Source organism: Abramis brama, assembly GCF_963993115.1.
Source record: "Abramis brama genome assembly, chromosome: 3".
NCBI lineage: Eukaryota > Metazoa > Chordata > Actinopteri > Cypriniformes > Leuciscidae > Abramis > Abramis brama.
The window spans coordinates 39064748-39090974 of NC_139965.1; the positions used below are offsets into that span (position 1 = coordinate 39064748).

The 26227-nt window shown below is 38.1% G+C and overlaps 1 protein-coding gene across 1 annotated transcript; it reads right to left on the reverse strand.

Annotated features, from left to right (window-relative positions):
* Positions 1-261: 261 nt before the first annotated feature.
* Positions 262-25582, reverse strand: ttc17 (tetratricopeptide repeat domain 17). The gene is made up of 25 exons (XM_084109264.1): positions 25343-25582; positions 24899-24988; positions 24594-24763; positions 24356-24467; positions 24130-24261; positions 22010-22119; positions 21705-21852; positions 21362-21501; positions 18898-19058; positions 18566-18678; positions 18132-18278; positions 16464-16579; positions 16054-16204; positions 15817-15888; positions 14414-14638; positions 11127-11313; positions 10340-10468; positions 5988-6250; positions 5752-5902; positions 5218-5338; positions 4955-5114; positions 4752-4835; positions 3685-3804; positions 1739-1882; positions 262-1633 (listed from the first exon to the last, which is right to left on the reverse strand). Exons 1-25 carry the CDS (start codon positions 25550-25552, stop codon positions 1502-1504), a joined length of 3588 nt encoding a protein of 1195 aa, XP_083965390.1. The 5' UTR covers positions 25553-25582; the 3' UTR covers positions 262-1501.
* Positions 25583-26227: the final 645 nt, after the last annotated feature.

Here is a 26227-nt window from a genome sequence, read left to right on the forward strand (position 1 = left end):
CTTGTGGTCAAACTCGGGATAGCATAAACGTATAGCTTCGACCTCTGCAGCCAATGTTAAAATTAGCCTGCAAACATATTTATAACATATCCATCCTGCATCCCAATTACAACTTTTTATTAATTTAAACCTAGAATTTTTCAAGGGGGGTTGATTTGGTGCAACATTTTATAATGTGACCCATTCACAAGGTGGTTGGGGGTAAACGCTTTACAAGAGACACACTAGCATGAATGATACTCTCTTTTTTGCTTAACAATATTGAACGTGTGATTCAAGTTTAATTTAGGTCATTAATCAGAAAACAATCATAAACATGTCTTTAAAAACCTCATGTCCATTTCCAATTTAATTTTTGATTAACTTGTATGCTTTCACATAGACTATGGACAACAAACAAATTTTTATCTTGACTTTCCAAGTATTATACATAGAACAATACAGTTCAAAACTTAAGAGTCAACAGCTCAGCTGTGAAAAGTAAAGTGATTGGAAGTGTATTATAGCAAAATGTCCTTATTGAAGGTCCCTTTCAAAAAACGGCAATAAATATGCTGTTAAAAACACAAACCACATTGTTATTGATCTTTTGCTTAGTTTAAATATTGCCAGTGGCTCTGTCTTCAGCCTGAACGTTAAAGATTGTTCCCATGTCAGCTATAACCGTAGTTTGAAAGCAGTGCAGTAAACGATCAGGGGAAACTCTCCTCTCCACATGTTTGCAGTAGTGGATATTTCTAGCTAAGAAAAAGCAACAGGAGGACGTACAAGATGCTTCAGCCTGCTTTGATGGCAGATACAAGGAGCATACAAGCCTAGATAACAGCAAGATGTAACGGTCTGAACTGTTAACATTAGCAAGAACTAAATGGATGTGTGGATGTGTAAAAGAAAGGGTTATAGTGTTTCTTTTAACAATATGTATTCTGAAAAAAAACAACATTTTAAGACACCCTTTATACACCTAGCAGCTATTGCTGAGAGAGGGACATATGGATATGGTGGGACTAAAAGATTCATTGTGTTATTGCAAAAAAAAAAAACACATTAGCATTCAAACATACAGTCCGGCACATTCAATGTCAGGCACACTGAATCTCAACCCCAGAAAGAAATATCCCTTTTTAGAAATATCAGGATGTTTCACTAAAAAAAATAATAATAATCAAACAACCCTTAAGCCATAAAACATCATAAAATTGTCTTAAATATCTGGAAAAAATTAAACCGTTTTCATTGCTCAATTGAAAGCCAACCTTATAGACAGTAATGGTATGGTTTATATGTATGAAATTAAGACAACAAATAGACAAACACTCTGTTCCTTACTGATAGCTAAGATTAAGGAGCATGTTCAAGTTGTGTGTGTGTGTGTGTGTGTGTGTGTGTGTGTGTGTGTGTGTGTGTGTGTGTGTGTGTGTGTGTGTGTGTGTGTGTGTGTGTGTGTGTGTGTGTGTGTGTGTGTGTGTGTGTGTGTGTGTGTGTGTGTGTGTGTGTGTTCTCAGGGAGCTCGGCGGTCCCTCTTGGAGAGGAGGTAGCACTGGATGGTACGAAGACGGTCTTTGGCTGGCCCAAATTCTGGCTGGAGTTTTAGAGTCGACTCATACCAATGCATGGCCTTCTCAAACTCCTCCTATGAAGATATCATTTAAGTGTTTATTAGAAACAGTCATCATTTTTAACATCAATAAAATACTTCATAATAGTAGGTCTCAAAAAAAAAAAAAATATCACTGACCATAGCTATATAGACGTTTGCCAGAGTAAAATGATTAACAACAAAGTGAGGAGCAATTTCCACTGCCATGCGCGCCACAGTCAGGGCGTCCTCCCATAGCCTTGCATTTTGGAAGATGTTGGCAAGGCTGATGAGAGGCACATCCTAACAGAACAGGAATAAATATTTATGTCAAGCCAACCAATGGAGAAGAACTTTCTGAGACTGCAAAGGCCCCGATATACTCGCGGCAAAGTTCTTTTTTTGTTCTTCACTTAGGTGTAAAAAGAATTTTGAAATACCTTTGCAGCGATACACTGTTAGCGAACATCCCAATGCAGCCCACACTGCAGAGAGCATTTAGATGAATATGTCACGTCAAATTTATTTATATAACACTTCATACAATAGATTGCTTAAAATCAAGCAACTTTACAATATTAAACATGAAAAAAGTGCAAGGGTCTCTTTCAATTAGAATTACGACTTTAATTCCTACTATAAAGCAACTCTACAGTGTGTTCATGTTTTTACTCGTGGATGTCTGACCTCAACAAACTGAACAGATCAACAGAATATATGAACCGGAATGTTTCCACTTCAAAGAAGGTGGAGCCACAGAGTAGAGGTCTGCACAGGCTTTAAACTGAAGCCCGAACACGGCCCGTAGCCAAGGTCGTTTGACCCGACCCGACCAGTACTGTTACATTTTAAGACTGAACCCTGCCAGTCAAGGGTCTTTCATGCGGAGAATATTGCATAATGATGCATTTAAAAGTTAATGACCAAACGTATCTTTACAAAAGTGCACAATGCTGTTGCAGATGAAATATAATGTGGATAACATCATCAGGTTAGATGCTGATTATTAATCACTCAAACACCTTTATCTAAACCTCTCTACTTAACCGTCAGACTCGCACACCCGCCATGTTTGTAGTTTTACTGAACACATTTTATTCGTGTTTGTAGTTCTCATCGAATCCTCGTCTAATGCGCAATGAGTTGTGGGCAATATTAGCGGTTAGAGTGTGCACGGATCTGCACTTTGAATTCTAACCGGAAAAAAAGGAGACCGTCCGAGTATCTTTGGAATAGTCATTTCAACATTCTACAATTTGGGACACACTAATTCTAATTTCAAATACTATTTAGGATGGATAGTATGCTAATTGGGATGCAGCATTTGATTTGGAGAGATGCTTTGCACTCATTCATGTATAATATCATACAATGTTTTAAACATTTAAATACACATAGTAAATAGTATAAAATATTTATATTGCAATTTTATACTAAATTGCGTAGTAATTTTAGATCTTTATGTCTAATTTTGTGCTATCCCCTGGCTTACGTTATCCAGCAAACACGAGAAGTGGCTGTGTCTGCCGAATATTTTACCTATTCGGTAGAATTTGTTGCAGTGCAGCTTTCCCTGCATAAATTTGCATTGTAAAAAGTTATCTTATTAATTTTAAAAGATAAAAGTCTTATCGCACTCATAGTTAAGGTTTGAGTGCCGTCTGGTGTATTGTGTCCGAAAGAGCATGTGAGCGGGGGCAGATGCGCAAAAACAGTTTTGTCAATATATCAATTATTAGCCTATATATAAAAGTGCTCCCATGCTCTTTCGCCCACAGCACACGGCATGCAAACCTTAATATATTTAGTTTTTCTTAGTTACAAACTCAAACCTGAAGCTATTCATGAAACATTAAGGCTTTACCACATAGCACACCTACCCATTACATAATCGCTATGGACCAATGGTAGTTTGAAGGTGTTTACCAGTCAGAGCGAACCTTTCTGGAAAGTTCGCTTTGGCAAGCTGTTTCAAACTTCCGAAACAAACACCAAATGAACTTCGTTTCGGCCTGATATTGTTCGAAATGACGACACACCAGTTCGTTCTTCGATTTTGCCTGAAGTATGTCGGGGCCTTAATAGTAAAAGTGTATGAGCAGAACCTTCATTTGGTGAGGAGCGTAGTTGAGAGCTTGGCGGAGGCAGTCGATGGCTCTCTTTCCCTGACCTTTCACCCTCCAGTACAATGCTGCCATGCTGGACAGAACCCAGGACGTCTGATTCTAATGGATATACAAACAACCAGATCACGAAATATAACAAATTCTATCACTCTTTTTCACTGATAAACTTTCCAACAGTTCCAAGTTGTTCTCAGCTAGAAATACAAACAGTCATGAAATATATTTACACGCACAGTTATAATCGAGCAACAGTGTTTTTTTGCACAGTTGAGCTACTGTCCTGTCTGTTTGTAAGGACAATTTTTGTCCGATTATACATGATGTATACATGATGGATAAAAACCAAGCCGCACTATCACATTATCTATACTACTGTTCAAAAGTTTGGGGTCAGTAAGATTTTCTTTTTTCTGAAAGAATTGAATTTTGAAGAGCAAAGATATTTATAATGTTACAAAAGATTTACATTTAGAATAAATCCTGTTCTTTTGAACTTTCTATACATTAAAGAATCCTGAAAAAAAAGAATCTACCACTATTTCCACAAAAAAAAACAAAAAAAATTAAGCGGCACAACACTGTTTTCGACATTAATCATGATGATGATGATGATGATAATAATAATAATAATAATAAGTGTTTCTTGGGCACCAAATCATAACAGAATGATTTCTGAAGGATCATGTGACACTGAACACTGATGCTAAAATTCAGCTTTGCATCACAGGGATAAATTAAATGTTTAAATAGATTGTTTTATAATATAAATATATTTGAATGGTTTTAAATTGTAATTATATTTCATGATTTTAAATAAATGCAGCCTTGGTAACCAAAATATTACAAAATCTTACCAAACTCAAACTTTTTGAATGGCAGTTGTAGGTCTGATACTTTGCAAAAACCAGACTTGTATATCATTTCAGACATCATTCAGAAATGACATTATAAAAAAACAAATAGTTTTAATCCAACTGAAGGCAACTTTTAAAGTGCATGTGACCGCACTTGGTTACATTCCCATAGCAGACAACACCGTGTCATACCTTTTCCAACACCTTAGCAATACGTGTTCCCACTTGTTCAAAAGACAGTGAGGGAAATTTATCTTTTCCCAGATTCTGCAACACCTGTGACAGAAGAACAGGAGTGAGACAAGACAAGACAAGACAAGACAGCCATCCACAAACATCAGAAGCTTTCAGATCAGCAGAATCAGTCACGGATGTAAACAGGAGGAAAAAAGCACCTCTCTGAGCTGACTCTCTCCAGTATAGTGAATGCCTCCGCGGTTGGCCACACCGCTCAGATGGTCGAGTGTGTGCATACTGGCAGGGAGGTTGGCATTGCACACCGGCTCCACCGCAGGTTCCTGAAGTGGAGTGGCAAAATCTATATGCTCTGTGATACTGTGAGGAGTTCAGAATCATATGTTAGTGGAAAAGAGCCAACTGTGAAAGCATCCCAATTGTGTTTTAAGGGTACAGAATGACCCTAGGAATGATATCCTACTCTATGTTCTTGGCAGACACAGCCAACCAGGTACTAGCCACAGTTGTGAGGTCCACACGACGTGTGCGCTGACATTCCTCAGGACCGGGCCAACCCAGGCTGCTGTAGTCCTTCCATCGCTCTATAAACACAACACATTAAATGTTGTCTCAATTCCTTTTGCAACAAAAAATAGAAATATTAGATGAAAACTTTTAATCTTTACGTTTTCAGTTTAAGATTTTTTTTCTTATCTTTTTTTATCTTATCAAGAAAAAAAGATTTTTTGTTAACAAAAATGATTTTAAAACAACGAACTGAAATTTAAGCTGAAGTGGAAGTACTACAAATAAAAATAAAGCTAAACAGAAATATTAAAAACAAAACAAATAAAACAAAATAAAATAACAAAATATTAATATAAAACTGATAATTATATAAAATATGAGTAAGAATATTCAAAATATGAATAAACACTATAATTGTATCTAAATAATACTAAAATAGCACTGCTCTGCGTTGATAGTCAAAGCATTCTCAGTTCATTCTCAGCACCTGAAGGTCCAGGTGAGGGGATTGTGGGCCCACTGATCTCAAGGATGGAGTTGCTTGATGTTGGTTCACTCTGACGAACATCTCCATCTCCCACCCAACCCTCGGAGGTATCAGTTTTGGGCTTTTTCACGCGTTTCACCTGGAATGTTATCTGAAGGGACAGAAAAGAACAGGAGTCAAATTCACTTCGATTTCGAATGCAAACCATTCCTGAACTTTTCAACAGAAAGACGTACCCATTCAGCTCCCTCATCATCCTCACAGTTGCCGAAGCAGGGTCCTCCCCCTCTCGCCCCCATGACCCTGTCGTTTTTCAGCACGCGGATGCCCCGTAGGTCCCCTGTCTTCCCGTTCATGTCCAGAGCCCCCTCAAACGCTCCTATCAGCTCTTCTCTCAGACGCCAGTCCTGTTCCTCTTCCTCCACCCCCTCGGCCTTTTGCTCTCGGCCCCTCTCCTGCCCACTCGCCTCCCCTGAGCCGTTACTGTCCACCACCACCTCTGCACAAGACAAGAGAATAAAAGTAAAGAGGAAAGCTGTTGTTAAGAAGCACACTGTATTAGAATCAAAAGTTATGCAGAAATCCTTATTCATTTATTTCCATGTGGATTGACATCAGCAATGTGATAATGGCTATTTGAAATAAAATACTATTGTACGCCATGTGTCCTGCCAGCTATTGTTTAAAAATAGTAAGAGAAACAGCATGAAATATGAAACAGTATAAATTATGCAACCATACATTTTTTAAATAGTAGTGTGCTATACTGCTGTATCACATGACCTCACAACAGTGTTTAATTTATCAAGGACAGGACAGTTACCATCTCAGAGACTTTTTTTCACACTTTTAAATTTAATCTTGAGTAAAATGTCCATAAAGCATGGAGAAAGTTGTTGTATTACAAAATTATTACACTGAGTTCCATGTTTGCATTTTCTATGCGTTTTAATGCAGTTTATGAAATATATAATCTGTTGTTTTTTTGTTTGAAAATCACATTTAAATATTTCAATGCAGTCTCTTGAGGCAGTCTCTTGATTTTTGATAAAATAATCAAAATGTGTCGAGAAAGACATAAAAATCACATATATAGTATGCTTACTATGGTACTATCCTTTCCTGCACAGAGCCAATTTAAGACCCTAAAGATACAGTCACAATTATTTTGTAATGAAGTTTAGTGGACGAAATCCAGGCATTTTAACAGGAATCCACAAGACCAGGAATTTCTTGTGAGAGCAAAATATTTCCCCACATAGTTAATCCAACGTGTTCAAGTTGGTTGAGCAAATTTGAACAAAAAGCTGCTTGGTTTGAAAGTGACTTCTGTGTGTGTTGTGCTTCTTACATTGCTAAACTATTGACAATAGAAAATGGACCTATTTAACCTCAATAATTTACACAATAAATTTAAACCTGGAAAGAGAGATTCAGGATTTTGAACAATGTCAAAAGGAAATACGACAACATGAAAATGAATAAGATATTTAAGATATAGATATATATATATATATATATATATATATATATATATATATATATATATATATATATATAATATATATAATATATATAATATATATATATATATATATATATATATATATATATATATATATATATATACACACACACAGACCCTTTCCAAAAATATTAGAATATCATGGAAAAGTTTATTTATTAATAATAATAATAATAATAATTCGTTACATTTATATAGCGCTTTTCTAGGTACTCAAAGCGCTTTATATGAAAGGGGGAATCTCCTCAACCACCACCAATGTGCAGCATCCACCTGGATGATGCGACGGCAGCCATATTGCGCCAGAACGCCCACCACATACCAGCTTACTGGTGGAGAGGAGACAGTGATGAAGCCAATCAGTATATGGGGATGTATTTCCATAATTCCATTCAAAACGTTAAACTTCCATAGATTATAGATTCAGGGCCCACAACTTAAACGATTTCAAGTATTTAGTTGTTTATTTGTACATAATTTGGGCTTCCAGCTCATAAAACCCACGAAAACAGGATTTCCAAAAATTTGAATATTACATGAAATTACACAGTAATTACACAGTGATACCATGGTAATTGAACCAGGTTTTGGTTTTTTTGGCAGTGTGGGCAGGTGCAAATCCTGCTGGAAAATGAAGTCATCATGAAGTGCTCTGAAAATGTCCTGGTAGACGGCTGCGTTGACTCTGGATTTAATAAAGCACAGTGGACCAAAGTCCTCTTTTCTGATGAGAGCATCTCATTTGGAAACCAAGGTCCCAGAGTCTGGAGGAAGAATGGAGAGGCACACAATCCAAGATGCTTGAAGTCCAGTGTGAAGTTTTCACAGTCTGTGTTGGTTTGGGGAGCCATGTCATCGGCTGGTGTTGGTCCACTGTGCTGTCCACTCAACGCAGCCGTCTACCAGGACATTTTCAGAGCACTTCATGCTTCCTTCAGCAGACAAGCTTTATGGAGATGCTTCCTTCATTTTCCAGCAGGATTTGCACCTGCCCACACTGCCAAAATAACCAAAACCTGGTTCAATGACCATGGTATCACTGTGTAATTACTGTGTGATTTCATGTAATATTCTAATTTTTTTCATGTAATATTCTAATCCTGTTTTCGTGGGTTTTATGAGCTGGAAGCCCAAATTATGTACAAATAAACAACTAAATACTTGAAATCGTTTAATTTGTGGGCCCTGAATCTATAATCTATGGAAGTTTAACGTTTTGAATGGAATTATGGAAATAAATAAACTTTTCCATGATATTCTATTTTTTTGGAAAGGGTCTGTAAATACAGTGAGGAAAATAAGTATTTGAACACCCTGCTATTTTGCAAGTTCTCCCACTTAGAAATCATGGAGGGGTCTGAAATTGTCATTGTAGGTGCATGTCCACTGTGAGAGACATAATCTAAAAAAAAAAATCCAGAAATCACAATGTATGATTTTTTAACTATTTATTTGTATGATACAGCTGCAAATAAGTATTTGAACACCTGAGAAAATCAATGTTAATATTTGGTACAGTAGCCTTTGTTTGCAATTACAGAGGTCAAACGTTTCCTGTAGTTTTTACCAGGTTTGCACACACTGCAGGAGGGATTTTGGCCCACTCCTCCACACAGATCTTCTCTAGATCAGTCAGGTTTCTGGGCTGTCGCTGAGAAACACAGAGTTTGAGCTCCCTCCAAAGATTCTCTATTGGGTTTAGGTCTGGAGACTGGCTAGGCCACGCCAGAACCTTGATATGCTTCTTACAGAGCCACTCCTTGGTTATCCTGGCTGTGTGCTTCGGGTCATTGTCATGTTGGAAGACCCAGCCTCGACCCATCTTCAATGCTCTAACTGAGGGAAGGAGGTTGTTCCCCAAAATCTCGCAATACATGGCCCCGGTCATCCTCTCCTTAATACAGTGCAGTCGCCCTGTCCCATGTGCAGAAAAACACCCCAAAGCATGATGCTACCACCCCCATGCTTCACAGTAGGGATGGTGTTCTTGGGATGGTACTCATCATTCTTCTTCCTCCAAACACGTTTAGTGGAATTATGACCAAAAAGTTCTATTTTGGTCTCATCTGACCACATGACTTTCTCCCATGACTCCTCTGGATCATCCAAATGGTCATTGGCAAATTTAAGACGGGCCTTGACATGTGCTGGTTTAAGCAGGGGAACCTTCCGTGCCATGCATGATTTCAAACCATGACGTCTTAGTGTATTACCAACAGTAACCTTGGAAACGGTGGTCCCAGCTCTTATCAGGTCATTGACCAGCTCCTCCCGTGTAGTTCTGGGCTGATTTCTCACCTTTCTTAGGATCATTGAGACCCCACGAGGTGAGATCTTGCATGGAGCCCCAGTCCGAGGGAGACTGACAGTCATGTTTAGCTTCTTCCATTTTCTAATGATTGCTCCAACAGTGGACCTTTTTTCACCAAGCTGCTTGGCAATTTCCCCATAGCCCTTTCCAGCCTTGTGGAGGTGTACAATTTTGTCTCTAGTGTCTTTGGACAGCTCTTTGGTCTTGGCCATGTTAGTAGTTGGATTCTTACTGATTGTATGGGGTGGACAGGTGTCTTTATGCAGCTAACGACCTCAAACAGGTGCATCTAATTTAGGATAATAAATGGACTGGAGGTGGACATTTTAAAGGCAGACTAACAGGTCTTTGAGGGTCAGAATTCTAGCTGATAGACAGGTGTTCAAATACTTATTTGCAGCTGTATCATACAAATAAATAGTTAAAAAATCATATTTTGTGATTTCTGGATTTTTTTTTTTAGATTATGTCTCTCACAGTGGACATGCACCTACGATGACAATTTCAGACCCCTCCATGATTTCCAAGTGGGAGAACTTGCAAAATAGCAGGGTGTTCAAATACTTATTTTCCTCACTGTATATACATATAATATAATTATATATATATATATTCTTTTTTACTAAATTACAAAAATGCAAAATAAAAACATTTTTGTTACTGGTCTCAGACAGTTGGATGGAGTCCGCTGCATCTTATGTGAACATCAAACATAAAGAAAGAAGCCACATAAGCTCCATTATTAATCTTACTCTCAAAGAGGAGAGAGTCTTCTAAAGCAGACACAGGCATATCAGTGTCCCAGGCCTCCTGCCTGCCGCTACTGCCCGAGTCCCAGTCCTCCAGCTCAGAGTCTTCCTCTGCCTCACAGCCAGAGCCAGCTATACATACACACACACACACACACACTTCAGCTCACATGTTGCTTAACTTGCATTCAATTCAATATAACTGCATTATTTATATAAAAAAAGTAACAAAAGGTAGAAAAACAGGACACTTGGACACATTTTTATCATTCGGACTGTTGAATAAACGAGTGTGTTAGTTCAGAAGGGGGTTGCCAAATTAATCCCTAAATCAATAGCTCAGAGTTCCCCCAAATGAGACGAGGACAATGAGTTCATTTTTGTCTGCAGAGTGCAGTGGCATCTAAATAAAGCCTGTGCTATTTTCAGTGCCCTGAATTATTGAGGACACGATTTCGCTATTTCAAAGTGTCTCTCGCTCAGATGAGTGCCAGGGGAGAGAGAGCTGAGCTAGAGAAGGGGAGCAGCACAAGATGCTGAGGAGAAGAGAAAAGGGGAGCAGGAGAGGGAATGGAGCAAACCCAGAATAGAAGATGCAACGGTAAAGAGTCTAAAATTGGCTCAAAGATTACAGTGCCTGGGCTATAAAAAGAGTGTTGAGCGCTCTGCCGCTGAGGTTGCAACATCAGGGAGAGGGATGGAGGGAGGTGAATGGGGGTAGCTGTCCAGGGGGAAAACTCTTGGATCAGTGATGGGAGGGTCATATGGGTTTACATAGGAGGATACTTACATGGACAGGCCTGGTGCTGGAGATTGTAAAGAAAGGGGTAAAACTGGAGACAGCGCATTAGAGGCAGGCTGGCACGACACTGGGGACAGTGAACCATGAGAGTCAGGGCCCGACGAAACACTGCCAGAGCGCCAGACAGGTTACCCTGACAGAGGTGAACGTTGACCAGACTTAACAGGGTGTGAGGCTGGTGGAGAGAGAGAGAGAGAGAGAGAGAGAGAGAGAGAGAGAGAGAGAGAGAGAGAGAGAGAGAGAGAGAGAGAGAGAGAGAGAGAGAGAGAGAGAGAGAGAGAGAGAGAGAGAGAGAGAGAGAGAGAGAGAGAGAGAGAGAGAGAGAGAGAGAGACAAACAAACTTTTTTTTTTTAAAAGCTTTTGTTGGGGCATCTACTGAAAGAATCACAAGTAAGAAAAGAAAGCATACATCCAAATTTCTTTCATTAAAAATGTGTCATTTATAAAATACATTTATATCAGGGCTGTCAACTAAACATGTTAGAGCGAATGATTAAAAAAAAAATTATGAAAAAAATGAATGCCCTCTGACTTGTATCAAAATACTAAAATTTCAATTCAAGTTTGAAGTGACACCCGCATGTCCGCAGGTAAGCGAACAATCAACTAGCCACACTTACTAAGTCACGAATAGGGGTGTCACAATATATCGCAATACAAAAATGCAACAATATGTATCATGGATAGTTCACCCAAAATAAAAATTAATGTGCGAGAAAAAAAATTAAGCTTTCAGAGTTTTAGTGTCAGTACTACATTAAACTACTATATATAATGTTGAATATAATGTATAATAATGCAATGGAGGAATATTTGTGTAAAAAGTGGCCTACATTATTTTAAATATATCTAGTCAGTGACAGAGATCAAGCATGTTCGTCTAAAATAATTCAGTATTTTCAGCTTCAGAATCATGAATATTGTTATTCTGGTGTCTCTATTGTCCTGTATTGGGTTTCCAGCACCAAGTCCAAGCCTATTCATTTACACACATAATGTAATATCAAATTTAGCATTTTAATCAACAGTTCATTTTCTGTTAACCTTTTATCATATGTCTTTGAGTATCGCAATAATATCGTATCGTGAGTTCAGTATCGTGATATGTATCGAATCGTGACATGAGGGTATCGTTACACCCCTAGTCACGAACATAAGAGCCAGCGGGAGCAGCTATTCTAAATTTGAATGTACATAAAAACAAATTATTAAAATTAGGTTCCTAGAGAAATGCTGTCCTAGGACTGCAGTCCTGAATGGGAGGAATACCCTACTCACTTTTTGTAACTATGCAGACTATGTGCATAGTTCATCGACCAGATGAAAACAATAAATTATCTAAATTGACAGAGTGTGTTAAAGATATAAAATACTGGATGACGTGTAATTTTCTGCTATTAAATTCAGATAAAACGGAGGTATTACTTATTGGTCAAAAAAACTGCCCACAAAACCTCTTACAATACAACTTTACTTTAGAAGGATGTCCTGTTACTTTATCCACTACAGTAAAAGACCTGGGTGTTATATTAGACCGCAACTTATCTTTTGAAAATAATATTTCATATGTTACAAGAACAGCCTTTTTCCACCTTAGAAACATTGCTAAGCTACGTAATATGCTATCAGTTTCTGATGCAGAAAAGTTAGTTCATGCATTCATGACCTCAAGACTAGATTACTGTAATGCTTTATTAGCTGGTTGTCCTGCATCCTCAATAAACAAGCTACAGTTAGTCCAAAATGCAGTTAGTCCAAATGAGTTCTTACTAGGTCAAGGAAATATGATCATATAACACCAATTCTATCATCTCTACATTGGTTACCTATAAAGTTCCGTATAAATTACAAAGTATTACTAATGATGACCTATAAAGCACTAAATGGTTTAGCTCCTGGGTATTTAACGGAACTTCTATCGCCCTACAATCCATCGCGCTCTTTAAGATCACTAAATTTGAGGCTTCTGGTCATTCCTAGGATATCTAAGTCCACTAAAGGAGGGAGGGCATTTTCATATTTAGCTCCTAAACTGTGGAATGGCCTTCCTGATATTGTTCGAGGCTCAGACTCGCTGGCCCAGTTTAAAACTAGATTAAAGACGCATTTCTTTAGCCAAGCATTCACATAATACTTACCTTTTATACTACAGTTGAATCAGATTGAATGCATTATTGTTATGAACAGCAGCTACGCTAATTATTTCCCATCTGCTTTTCTGTTGTTATCTCGGGACGCTAGTCCCGAGGTAAATACAGATTGTCTGCTTCAGTTTGTATCCAGCCTCCCATGGAAACTACAGATGTCCCAACACCCGTGCAGAGACGACTCGACGCCTGTGAAGAGACGACTCGACGCTGGCGACATGTTTATGCCCTAAATTAATGCATGATTAATTAACTAACTGTATGTACATTTCTGAAATGCACTTTGTGTAAAGCTGCTTTGAAACAATATGTATTGTGAAAAGCGCTATACAAATAAATTTGAATTGAATGTGGTCACCTAACACATGCACTTATTTTCACAACTTTTTTTGCACTGATTAGTTTGGCCACAAGGTGGCAACACTAATCAAAAAAGAAATGAACGAGACCAGAGATGCCATGTCCGCTTGTAATAGGCGACTGTGGGATTCTTTTTTTGGTAAGTCGTAAAAAATATATATATAAAAAAAAATAAAAAATCACGGGTCTCGGTTTTTTGGGCCTATTTTAAAAAATATGGTTGCTTGTTAGGAAAATCTGACAAGCAACTTTTTCTCTTTTACATTTATGCTGTTTCCTCCAATACATTGCTCAACACTGTCTGCTCAAAGCTAATAGACAATATCAGTGCAATAATACAAGTGCTGTAGCCCCCTCCTCGGAGAAAAATCTTGCTCAACGTGCAGGCATGTGACACTGTAAATCAACGCAAGCAATGATAGTTAGTAGACGTAAATAGACTTATGTACATTTTCACAAACAATGCCACCAACAGAGATGTACAGAGATGGAGAGGAAACATGGGAGATCATGGACGGTATATTCTGCCATATTGCACGTTGCCGTTTCCTCCATTCAATTGTGATATGAGTGAACCATCTTTGTATATCTATGTCTTTGGTGGCATGTCAAAATAAGATAATCAACAAGCTGTCTACACTGCAATCTAGTTATGTAATCACTTGCAGTGTAAAGTGGGTGGTTGAAGTCAAAGTCTGCACTATAACAGGTGTGGTGTTCAACGGTCTCCATTGTAGGTCAGTGTCAGTGCGTACGTCAGTGCGTACCTCAGAGTGGTTGATCTGCAGGGCCTGTTGCAGCAGATCATGAGCCTCTTCATGCAGGCCGTAGTGCAGCAGCAGGTTGGCAGTGTTGACCAGAGGAATGTCTCTGTGCTGAGGAGGGGTAGAATGGAGCGCCTGACGCAGACACAGCAAAGCTTGTGAGCCATTTCCTTTGGCACGCCAGAAAAGACCTGCCTCATTCTGCATCAACCACAGCGGTCCATTCATCTGAGAGAAAGAGACTTTCCATTTGATCTTCTTTAATGCTTTTGATTTTACTGTCACATTTCTATTTCTATTTTAAAAATGCTGCAGAAAGACAAAACCAATTATAAGCAGCTAACAATTTCTAAGATGTGAATCCAATCAAAAATGAAATGTCTGTCATTATTTACTCACCTGCATTAGGTTCCAATATTTATTCAGTGGAACACACATACACAAATGTTTTTAAAGACTCTTCACATAGAAATGTTCCCTATCAAGACGGTGACCATGTGCCGTTCAGTTCCTAAAAGGCCAATTCAGCACTATAACACCACCATTCAAAAGTTTGGGGCAATAAGATTTTTTTTAAAATAAATTAATACTTTAAAAATAAAATACAAAAATACATTAAAGTTATCAAAAGTGATCTTTTACATTGTAACAAAAATTATTTCAAATAAATCCTGTTCATTTAAACTTTCCACTATTTAAAGAATCCTGAAAAACAAGTATCACGGTTTTCACAAAAATATGAAGCAGAACTGTTTTCAACACTGATAATAATAATAAATGTTTCTTGAGCAGCAAATCATCATATTAGAATGATTTCTGAAGGATCATGTGACACTGAAGACTGGAGTAATGATGCTGAAAATTCAGCTTTGCCATCACAGGAATAAATTACATTATAAAATAGATTGTAAAAGAGATTATCAGTGAATAATGGCTATAATTTGGGTTTGTTCCTCACTCAAATTTATTGCATGCTTTCAGAACAGTTTATATTATTTACATTACACTACAGTGACAAGTCGTATTTTATGGTGCTTTTATTGTGATTATTTTTGTCCTTTTCTGAGCTGAACAGTCAATAGTAACTATGAACTCTCATTGAATAGAAAAAAAAAACCATAGCAAAATGAACAGTATATGGGTGTGGAAAGAAATGAGGGTATATTACTATAACTTTTTACATTTTCATTTTAAACTGATTGATTCTTCAATTCTGTCTGTACAGCTCCACACTGTCCATCCTTACACAATTAGTCTAATCTTTTTAGTTTTTTAAATAAATCAAATTTTTAAATCTTTAATTTACATTTCAATGGAGTAATTTGGTCTCCAATTATCGACACAAAGCAAATTGTGCAACTGCTAATGCACTCGATATGAGCCATATGCAGCCTTGATTCTTTTACCTTGTCCAGAGCCTGAGCAATCAGTGCTCCGGTTTGCTCCAAACTCCTCCCACCACTGCGCTTCAGCAGCACCTGCACAAAACACACACACATACAGAATGACTCACCTAAGAAAACACAACACTCCCACATACCAAATATCCCACTGCTTCATCTACCTGCACAAATAGCTCAGCTAAAATAAGGGTGTGGTATAGAACTTCTTTTACACTGACAGTGCTGACAACGGGCTCATACCTCGGCAGCATGTGGGTCAGGCAGCTCCTTCTCCAATGCCCAGGCCAGAGAGTCCAGCGGGTCTCTAGCGGTGACAAGACTTTTAAAGCTACAGTCTGGTGTCTTTTCTGGTGGTGGAGGACTTTTGCTATCAAAGAGGATATTCAGAGCCCTGGTAACAACAATAAAAAGCTCATTGATTAATACAATGCAGAGAAATAAAAATACACCAGACCTGGTTTCCAGCTTCCAAATCCAGCCAAAACTCTCATGCTTTCTGCCCTTAAAATAGCATCATAATAAATCATCAATTATAATAAATTATGTAACATCTGGAAAGGTTATGCTACTATACATTGTGTCTGTGATCTTGTGGTTTATACTGAAGAAATGTAACATAAGAGTTCATGTTACGGTTCCACTTGTCTTACTTAAAGTTGCGGGACTCAGGGACCAGGTAATAGGTGGGAAGTAGGTGCACAGGAGGAATCGTGGGGAATCGTTGAGCACAGTCAGACCTCCTGGGCCACAGCACCGTCTGACTCTCCTGTTCACACACAACAACCAGAGAGAATGTGACCTCTAGATATACTGGACAGTACAGACATATGGTGCTTTCACACTAATAACAGTAATTACTAGATGACATGACGACCTGGACTTTCTACTCTGAGCTTTACTTCCTCAGAATTGGAATTATATTACGTTTCTGTGGCAACATTATTAACACAAAATTAATTTGCAAAATTTAAGTAATCAATATGCAAAACCACGAGAAAAAAAAGTTATGCAAATGTCTTAAAATGTTATTGTTCATCTGTCATATTTATTAGGAAATTAGTTAGTTATCCAACTATGTGCTATTAAATTATATTGTAGCCTGTTTTTCGTTTATTTTTCAGATTATGCTTGCATTATTAAGACATTACCAATTGTTGGAATTTTTAAACAGATAACTGTTAATTGATAACTACTGAACTACATTTTACTGCTAAAGCTGCCACAATTTTGATTGTCTTCTCATGGCGTTACAATTGTTAAGTGACACTCCGAAATCTCTCCAGAGCTCTCTGAAGTTGTAATCGTGAGTTCCAGAACAATATGACTTTTTACAAGTCAGAATAATGTAATTACAGTAACTCCAACATAGTGTGAACACACCTTTATATTGTGTTCTAACATACACTGATCAGCCACAGCATTAAACCACCAGCCTCATATTGTACAAGTCCCCCTCGTGCTGCCAAAACAGTTCTAATTCATTGAGGCATGGACTCCACAAGACCTCTGAATGTGTCCTGTGGTATCTGGCACCAATACATTAGCAGCAGATCCTTTAAGTCCGGCAAGTAGCGACGTGGGGCTCCTACTGATCAGATTTGTTGCTCTAGCACATGCACAGGTGCTCGATTGGATTGAGATCTGGGGAATTTTGTCTGTGGCTACGGTGATCCATATACAGCAAACTGCGATGCACTGTGTGTTCTCACATCTTTCTATCATGGGCAATATCACGTTTTTGGGCTATAGTAGGTCTTCTGTGTGATCAGACCAGACGGGCTAGCCTTAGATCCCCACGTGCATAAATGAGCCCATGGCCTTGACGCTAGTTCACCGGTTGTCCTTCCTTGCACCACTTTTGTTTGGAACAAGCCACTGCATACAGGGCTTGTTCCAAACAAGACATGTCGTTTTGGAGATGCTCTGACCCAGTCGTCTAGCTAACCATCACTATTTGGCCCTTGTCAAAGTCACTCAGTTCATTTTTCCTGCTTCAGATACATGAAAATCAATAATTTGCTTAATCAATCCCATCCCTATGTCATTGTAAAAATATAATCAAGATAATTCACCTCTCAGTGGTTTTAATGTTGTGGCTGATCAGGATATATATACTCACTGTATACGGTGTGTGTATGTACAGTATAACTATCTATATCTATATATATATACTCACTGTATACTGTGTGTATGTACAGTATATATATATAAAATAATAAACTAACCATAAAAGTGCTTAGTGCTTATCAGCTCTTGACCATATTTAAACCCATTTCACATAACTTTCATCTTTCATTCAAACTTTCATCAGATCTTACATCCGTAGAGGTGATCTCCTTGTCCCAGTGGGCTGCAGGTTCCCGTCCTAAGGACACAGTGTAGGACTTTTGAGGACTGTGACTCTCATTCACACTCAACTCGGACACCAGTGCAACACTGTTGGCTATTGACACCTCCTCACCGAACTACAAACACACACAACATGTCAGAGAATGAGATGACTGACATCTAAAGCAATATCGCACAAGCAGGAGATATTGCTTTCATAAAACATTTTAGAAACGTTTTAGAAACAAGTTCGTTTCAGCTAATCAGACACCAAAAAGGTTGAGAACCACTGCTATAGACAGCTGTGCAGTGGTGATGTTTAAGAGTCAAAAAACTGCTTAATATTTAGTCTCTATTAAAGTCCACGTGAACCGGAAGTTGCAACCAACATTACATCAGTATTGTGACATGTTTTCAGTCTCACCTGTATGTAGTTGACATTTTCGAACACTTCTCCACGGTGATACCGTACAGGCAAGTCAAAAGGGCAGTGCAGGGTGAACTTCTGCTGGCCCATATGACACATTTGGTGATTTCCTGAAACAAAACATCACATGCCTCTTATGCACATTCATGTGAGCAACAAGGAGAGACAATAAACCTGGCGTCAACAAGATCTGGCAGGCTTGCGAAACTTGTTTATCCAGTATATTGCACAATCTTATATAGGACCTTGAGTTTGTGGGTCTATGTAACATACACTGTATGAATGGAACTGAAAGGTGAAGATATGCAGTCTAAAACATGCCGTCTAACCGAGTTGTGCTTCTTTAGCCATCTGGGTCTCGTGGATGATGTTTCTCAGGATTTGCTCCTCCTGAATGAGCTTGTGCTTTTCCAGCATCTCCTGCTGCCGCAGGTAATGATCGTGTTGCTTCTGGTACTCCTTCAGTTCATTCAGGGTGCGTTGCAAAGACCTACACAAACAGTGAAAGACGTGTGTTCATTTCACACTTGCATAGTGTTTTTTTAGCACAAACTCAAATTCATTTGTGCCCCCTTCCTTGTCATCAACATGAAATCAATTATAAGTTCCTTATTATCACTCCAAATGTTGAAATTCGAATGTAAGAAATGCAGAACAGTAGTCATTTTAGTCCTTTATTTGTTGTAACTACCAAAATATTGACAGAAACAAGAATATTGTGTCAATATTGAATATTGTTCTTAGTTTGTAAGACAACATCAACAAGAAACGTTATGCTCAGTCATATGAATTAAGTGTTATTTGTATATATTTGTATGCTATTTGTATAAATTGTTGAGCTAATTATTCATTTAACCAATGTTTACATCATTATCTTTACTGCTTCGAAATACATGCTGTCATTGAAAACAAATCTTTTTACAGTTACTATACAAATAAAACAATATTACATAACACAACATCTACATAACCACAGTGAATAACTGCACATGGTGAATAAAGCAGTATGTACAAGCCTTACAAAGCATAAATCTGTATTCAGATTTCAGAAGAATCATTTTGACATTTGTAATACAAATGTTGAGGTGTCTCGTCCATCAGCAGATCTGATATCCGCTACTGTAATGAAAATGAACGTAACTTAATAAGTGGGGAAAATTCACTACTTTAAGCAAATTAAAGGTACAGTCTGTAAGAATGACCAAAGTCCAGATTAAAAATATCGGAGATCGTTGTTTCCCCCGCCCCCTCCTCCTCAGACTCGGTGCTCACACGTGTTGCCAGTTTGAGGAAACGCAACAGGAACGAGCGCAATTGACAATGAAAGCCGAGGAGACTTACACACTTGTAAGTTGATGAGTTGATTTATCCGCATTTTAATATGCTCTCGTTCATAGAGATTTTTAGATGGACACCGAGGCTTTTTAGGCTGGGTAGAATCTGCAATCTCTGACCCAGTTTGTTTGCTGGCTGCAATACACTGTGTTTCCTGCCAACTGGCATCCCGGGGTGTCGAAATACTATTGGGTGAACTGGCAGTGGGCGAGATCACACAGACCAAAACAAAAACAGACATTCCGACACGGAAAGCACATTTCAAAATAAAATAACTAGCTGTAGAAGTGTTTTTCAGAGAAACGAGTATGTGAACTTACATACAGCACTTTTAAACCATTTAAATGTTTAGAACATTTGCGTTGTAAAAATGTACAGGGAGTCTTCAGATTTAAAGGGATACTCCACTTTTTTTGGAAACAGGCTCATTTTACAACTCCCCCAGAGTTAAACAGTTGAGTTTTACCGTTTTCGAATCCATTCAGCCGAACTCTGGGTCTGGCGGTACCACTTTTAGCATAGCTTAGCATAGATCATTGAATTGGACAGGACCATTAGCATCTCCCTCAAAAAAAATGACCAAAGAGTTTCGATATTTTTCCTATTTAAAACTGGACTCTTCTGTAGTTACATTGTGTACTAAGACCGACGGAAAATGTAACGTTGCTATTTTCTAGGCTGATATGGCTAGGAACTATTCTCTCATTCCTGCGTAATAATCAAGAAACTTTGCTGCCGTACCATGAGTCCAGCAGGCGTAATGATATGACGCAGCGCCTGAAAATAGGTCTAATAAGTTAGACAAACTTAGTCCCGGTCACGTTGGAATTTACAGAGCTGGGGACTATTTTTAGGCCCTGCGTCATATCATTACATAACGATGTAACTACAGAAGAGTCAAGTTTTAAATAGGAAAAATATCAAAACTCTTTGGTCATTTTTTTGAGAGAGATGCTAATGGTCCTGTCCGATTCAATGATCTATGCTAAGCTATGCTAAAAGTGGTACCGCCAGACCCAGAGTTCGGCTGAATGGATTCGAAAACAGTAAAACTCAACTGTTTAACTCTGGGGGAGTTGTAAAATGAGCCTATTTCCAAAAAAAGTGGAGTATCCCTTTAAAAGCGCTGATTCATTAGGTAATGTTTTCTCATTAAAATCGGACGATTTCTTTTTAATTCAATAGAATGTAAAGGAATACTGTGGAATACCAATACAGAAGTGCGGTGGATTCAATTTTCATGACATCATGATCAATCCAGTCATTTATGTAGATCAGTGGTTTGAGACCTGCAGTACAACCCTAGAGGTCACGGATCCCCTGTTGAACGGCTCCGCAATGATCTAGTGAGTGTATGGGGAGCCACTCATTAGCAGTAACAAGGCTACTTCATACTCTGAAGGTTTTACTAATGAGACTGCATAGGAAAAGAGTGACAGTCCATGAGAAAAATGTTACCGGTGTTGAGCCTCAAGCCGCTGCTCCAGCTTCTGCTGACACAGGACGGCATGTTTCCTCCTCAGGGCCTGTTCAAAGCCTGGCTGAGCCTGCAGGGCCTGCTCATAGCACAGCACCGAGTGATTATACTCCCCCAACATCTACCAGAGACACAGGAGGAAGGAGAGAGATGCAAAAGGAACTGTGTCATTTGATACAAAACAAGGAAATCAGATACTAAACCAAAACTGCCATTTCCTGTCCAGCAGAAAGTGTGAGCACAGAGGATTATGAGGAAGTTCAAAAACATTTTTAAAATGTATTTTCAAGAAGCCATCCCTCTTCTTCACAACGCTGCACTCACAGCGTAAATGTTGCCCAGGGTGTAATGGCTGGTTAGCAGATCGGTGGTGAGATCCAGAGCCGCATGGGCAAGGATGGCTGCGTCAGCTGAGAAGTGTGCTCTGTGAAGTACATTCGCCATGTTGACGAGAGCAACGTCTTTGTGCTGCCTGTGGAAAAAAAGTGGAAATACATGAAAATTTATGCAAAACAAGATGACACAACTTGTGAAGTTCTTTGTGTAGGTGGCGAGAGACCAATTTCACTGTTCATATGCTACGCACGCGATACATCTGCCATTTGTGTCCATGTGTCATTTCCAGTTACCTTGGAGAAAAATGGAGGGCACGGACCACACAGTCCACAGTACGCCTGGGTTCATTCTTTATCCGCCAGTAGAAAGAGGCCAAGTTATAAAGCACCCATGAAGAGGAATTCTGGAAAAAGAAAAGAAAGACGGTCATCATTAATCTTCAGGGATGACAATTTCAGCTGACTTCTGCTGTTATCTGTGAAAATTTAAAGACTGCAATCATAGAGGGAAAACTGCACCATAGAGAAAAATGAAGAGATTTCAGTTTCCACTAATACATTTCAATAACTTCTCCAGTTATGAGTACATTTTCCTAGATTTACATTTGTATTTCAGGTACCACAGTATAAAAATGGGTATTCATTTTGAGATCTGCTAAAAATGACATTTAACGATGTTATTAAATTATTAGTGTTATTAAAGATGAACTTTATGAAAATTTAAGTTGGTTAAATGTAAAAATAAGGGATATGAGAAATTGAGAATGCACAATTAAATATCCAATATTAACCAAAACTGATATAAAAAAACAAAAAACCCTAATATACTGTCCATTAAAAAGTATTGTACCAATATTTAATAATTTAATGTGGTTGGAAGAACGACTTTCTAATCACCGAAGCGCAAAGTAAAGCATTTTGTTTACCATAAGACCGGATGGTCACAAGACCATTTTGAGTGTAGTTGTAGTCAAAGAAACAAAAACGCACACAAAAAACGTAATACTAAATCTTTCACTGATGCAAGACTTTTATTTTAAAAGACGTGCGTGAAAGCCCTTGACTCTTCTGTCAGACGCAGTTTAAGTAAAGTGTGCCTGAGAAAAACACGTTGTCCTGATTCAGTATCTGAGGTCAAATGAGATGTTGTCAGGCTACGTCATTGTCATTATTCTAATGTTATTTTCGTAACTTTAATAAAAATCCTCACCACAGAAAAACTAACTTTCCTGTCCTGCTCACGGTGTGCAATCTTCAATTGGCGTGCTGTATATCACTTCACTATATATAAAGAGCGAATGAAATTACGAGCGTGCAACGTGGTACTTACAAAATTACCAAAAAGTACCAATAAATTACATAACTGGTATGTTGTGTGTTAGCTGGGAAAGATTTGCATGCAGGTATGATGTTCATTCTATTCATCAGGATTAGTGTCCATATGGTTCATAAACAGTTCATGTTAGTGTTGTGTATGGTAACTGTATTTTCTGTAACCTTAACCAAAAATACTTTTTTACATTTTTGTTATTTTCTATATTTTTAATGACTGTGGTGGCTAAGTAACTTTACATACTTACTAACACAACATAAACTAGTTTGTGACTGCTATTTAATAGCCTTACCTTATTATACTGTTTTTCTTTTTTATCAGTGTTAGTGATACTCTTACAATTTATGTGTATGTTAATTAAAGTGGGACGGTGAGTGTGTGAACCATTTTTGAGAAAATCTAGGTCGCAGCTTAATGACCATGGGAAAATCTGGGTCCCATGGCGAAACCAGTCGAGAACCACTGCCAAAAGAAACTATTAGCTTTGTGTCACAAAGGCTGCTTCCCTCATTCCCGCATATTGATGCTGCTTGCATCTTAAGAAGAATAATCATATTAAATTAGAGGAGAACATAACAACAAAGATTTCCAGTCACTATAGAAATTTTGGTCACACTTATATTAGGTGTCCTTAACTACTATGTACTTACATCAAAAAATAAGTACAAAGTACAATTGTGTTCATATTGTATTGCAAAAAAACTTTAGCTGCTATTGAGGTGGGACACGGGTAAGGTTAAGGACAGGTTTGGTGGTGTGGGTAAGTTTAAGTGTGTATTAAATGGTAAGGGAAGGTCAACTGTGTAATTAGGCTATATACTGTATGTATTTACAGAAATGAATTGCAGCTGTAATTACATGCAGGTATAAGTACAATGTAAAAACATGTATGAACACAATTTAATTGTATCAAATGATTAATTTCAATGTTAGTACATAGTAGTTAAAGACACCTAATATAAAAATTCCAAGGACCAAAAATTCCAGACTTTTCCAGGCTTAGAAATCCTAACTGTAACATTTCAAGGATTTCCATGATTGTGGAAACCCAGAAGAATATAAATCAAGCAAATCAACTTACTTTTAGTAGGGCCTGGTGTATCTGATGCCCAACTTCATCCATACTCTGCCCCAGCTTAAGAGGCAGGGAGGCAAAGATTGGGTCATCCTTTGAAAGCAAGGGGGATGTTAGGTTTACCTTCTCTTGGACACCCTTAGAGAGAGAAACCAGAGCGACAAAGACAATGAGGGTACATGTGAGAGAATAAGATAACGATATGTGTAAGGGTGCTGCTTAAAACACTCACCCTGAGGTGCTGAAAAGCATGAATGCTGTAAGGGAGATCGAGAATTGTTGTGCAGTCAGGTTTTTCCAGGTCTGTAGGTAGAGGTGACATCTGATCCAAAATATCATCTGGACTGGAAAACCACAATAATAAAAATGGAATGACGTATGTGATAACAACGACTGAAATGTTTATTACACTAAAAAAAATAATAATAATAACCTGAGGAAACACATTTCCTCCATAAGCAAACACTTACTTTATGTCTTTGCTTTCCAGGGATATAAAAGTGCCATCATAGAGATCCAAGTCTCCCAGAGGAACCTTAGCTGTGACACAGTCCGCATCTTCTTTGTAATGCCGCTGCTCTAAACCAGTATCCCGGTCCTCGTTCTCTTCAATATGAATCTTCTGAGCAACTAGTTGCTTCTGCAAAATGAACAATAATTCACTGTCAGGCTAATAGTTTAGGGAAGCGTGTTTACTTAAGAGCGGTCTTCTTCAAGACAAGGCACATTATAAAATATCCTTTTAGGCTATGTTGAATGTGAGGCTTAACATCACCTCTAACTTCTTGAGGTAGTTCACACGAGTCTCTTGTTGCATGAAAAGAACTAAATGGTGGGGATGTTTCAAGTTAAGAGGAGAGTCCACCTGAAAACGAAAGAGCGTGTGAAAGGCAAAGGCAAAATCAATGCACACACATGCTTTAGAGCAAGAGTCACTATCTGATAGATATTAGGTCACAGGTTAGATGACATCAGGAAGCCAAATCAGGCTGATGATTTGAACAGTATTATTGAATCAGTGCACAAGAGAGCGCTGTGATATAATGATAAGCAGCAGACAACAGCTGTCAACACACGCATCTGCCTGACAGCTGCATAAAGCAGTGTTAGTGGGTAACAATCAGATCAGAAAGTGATTTTTGAGGCTCTCTCGTCTTTCTCGTCTTGTAAATATGATCTAGAGAGCGATGGAGTGACTAAACACGACACAGTTGCTTACCTGCTGTTGGATTTTGCCGTCCTCCGTCACCACCCAGTGCGTCGTAGCTCGCCCGGGCTTGGCCAACAGTACACAGATAAAAATGAACGCCGGTCCTCGGACGGACGGGCTCCAGAATATTTTATTACTGGAATGATTGCCTAAGCTATTGCTCTTGACACCCGCCATATTTCTACCGTCTGTCCATTCGACCCTAAAGGCTCGCGTCATTCACCTCAATCTGCTTCCGGGTTACAGAGTGACTCCGCCTCTCCGCATGACCTAAACATTCGACAAACTGCTTTTATTTATTTTTTCACAATTATTAAGAAATAGGTCATCATAACAACCAAATAAATAAACATGGCAAATGTTATTTTATTTAGGTAAAACGCTTCTCTTTTTCTACTACTATATGCATTCTATATTTTATTCTTTTTTTAGTCAGAGTGCAATAACATTTTTATAACTTACTTAAGACCAAGAAAATAAAAAACGTAAATAATTAATAAATAATTGCATATACAAATTAACCATACAAATTTTGGAAGCATTTTTATTTTAAAGAGTCCATTTACCCACTAATTTCGCATAGAAATACAGAGCTGGGGTTTATATTTGTAAATTTACATACACACTTATATATTTGTGTGTATAAATATATACACACAAACAAGTTTAAATTTAAAATTAAAGTAGTTCAAAAGGCTGCTCTTTAATTTTATTTCAAATATTTTTGGATAGTAACCACACTTTTCCCCCCCAACTGCTCAAAAAGAAAAATACAAATAGAAAGGTCATAGCAATAACGTTTTGAAAAAGGACTCCATTATTATTATAATGCATTTTCTGAATTTGCTTGTTTTTTTAAATGTAAGTTGCTAACAAATAGCTAAACAACAACTG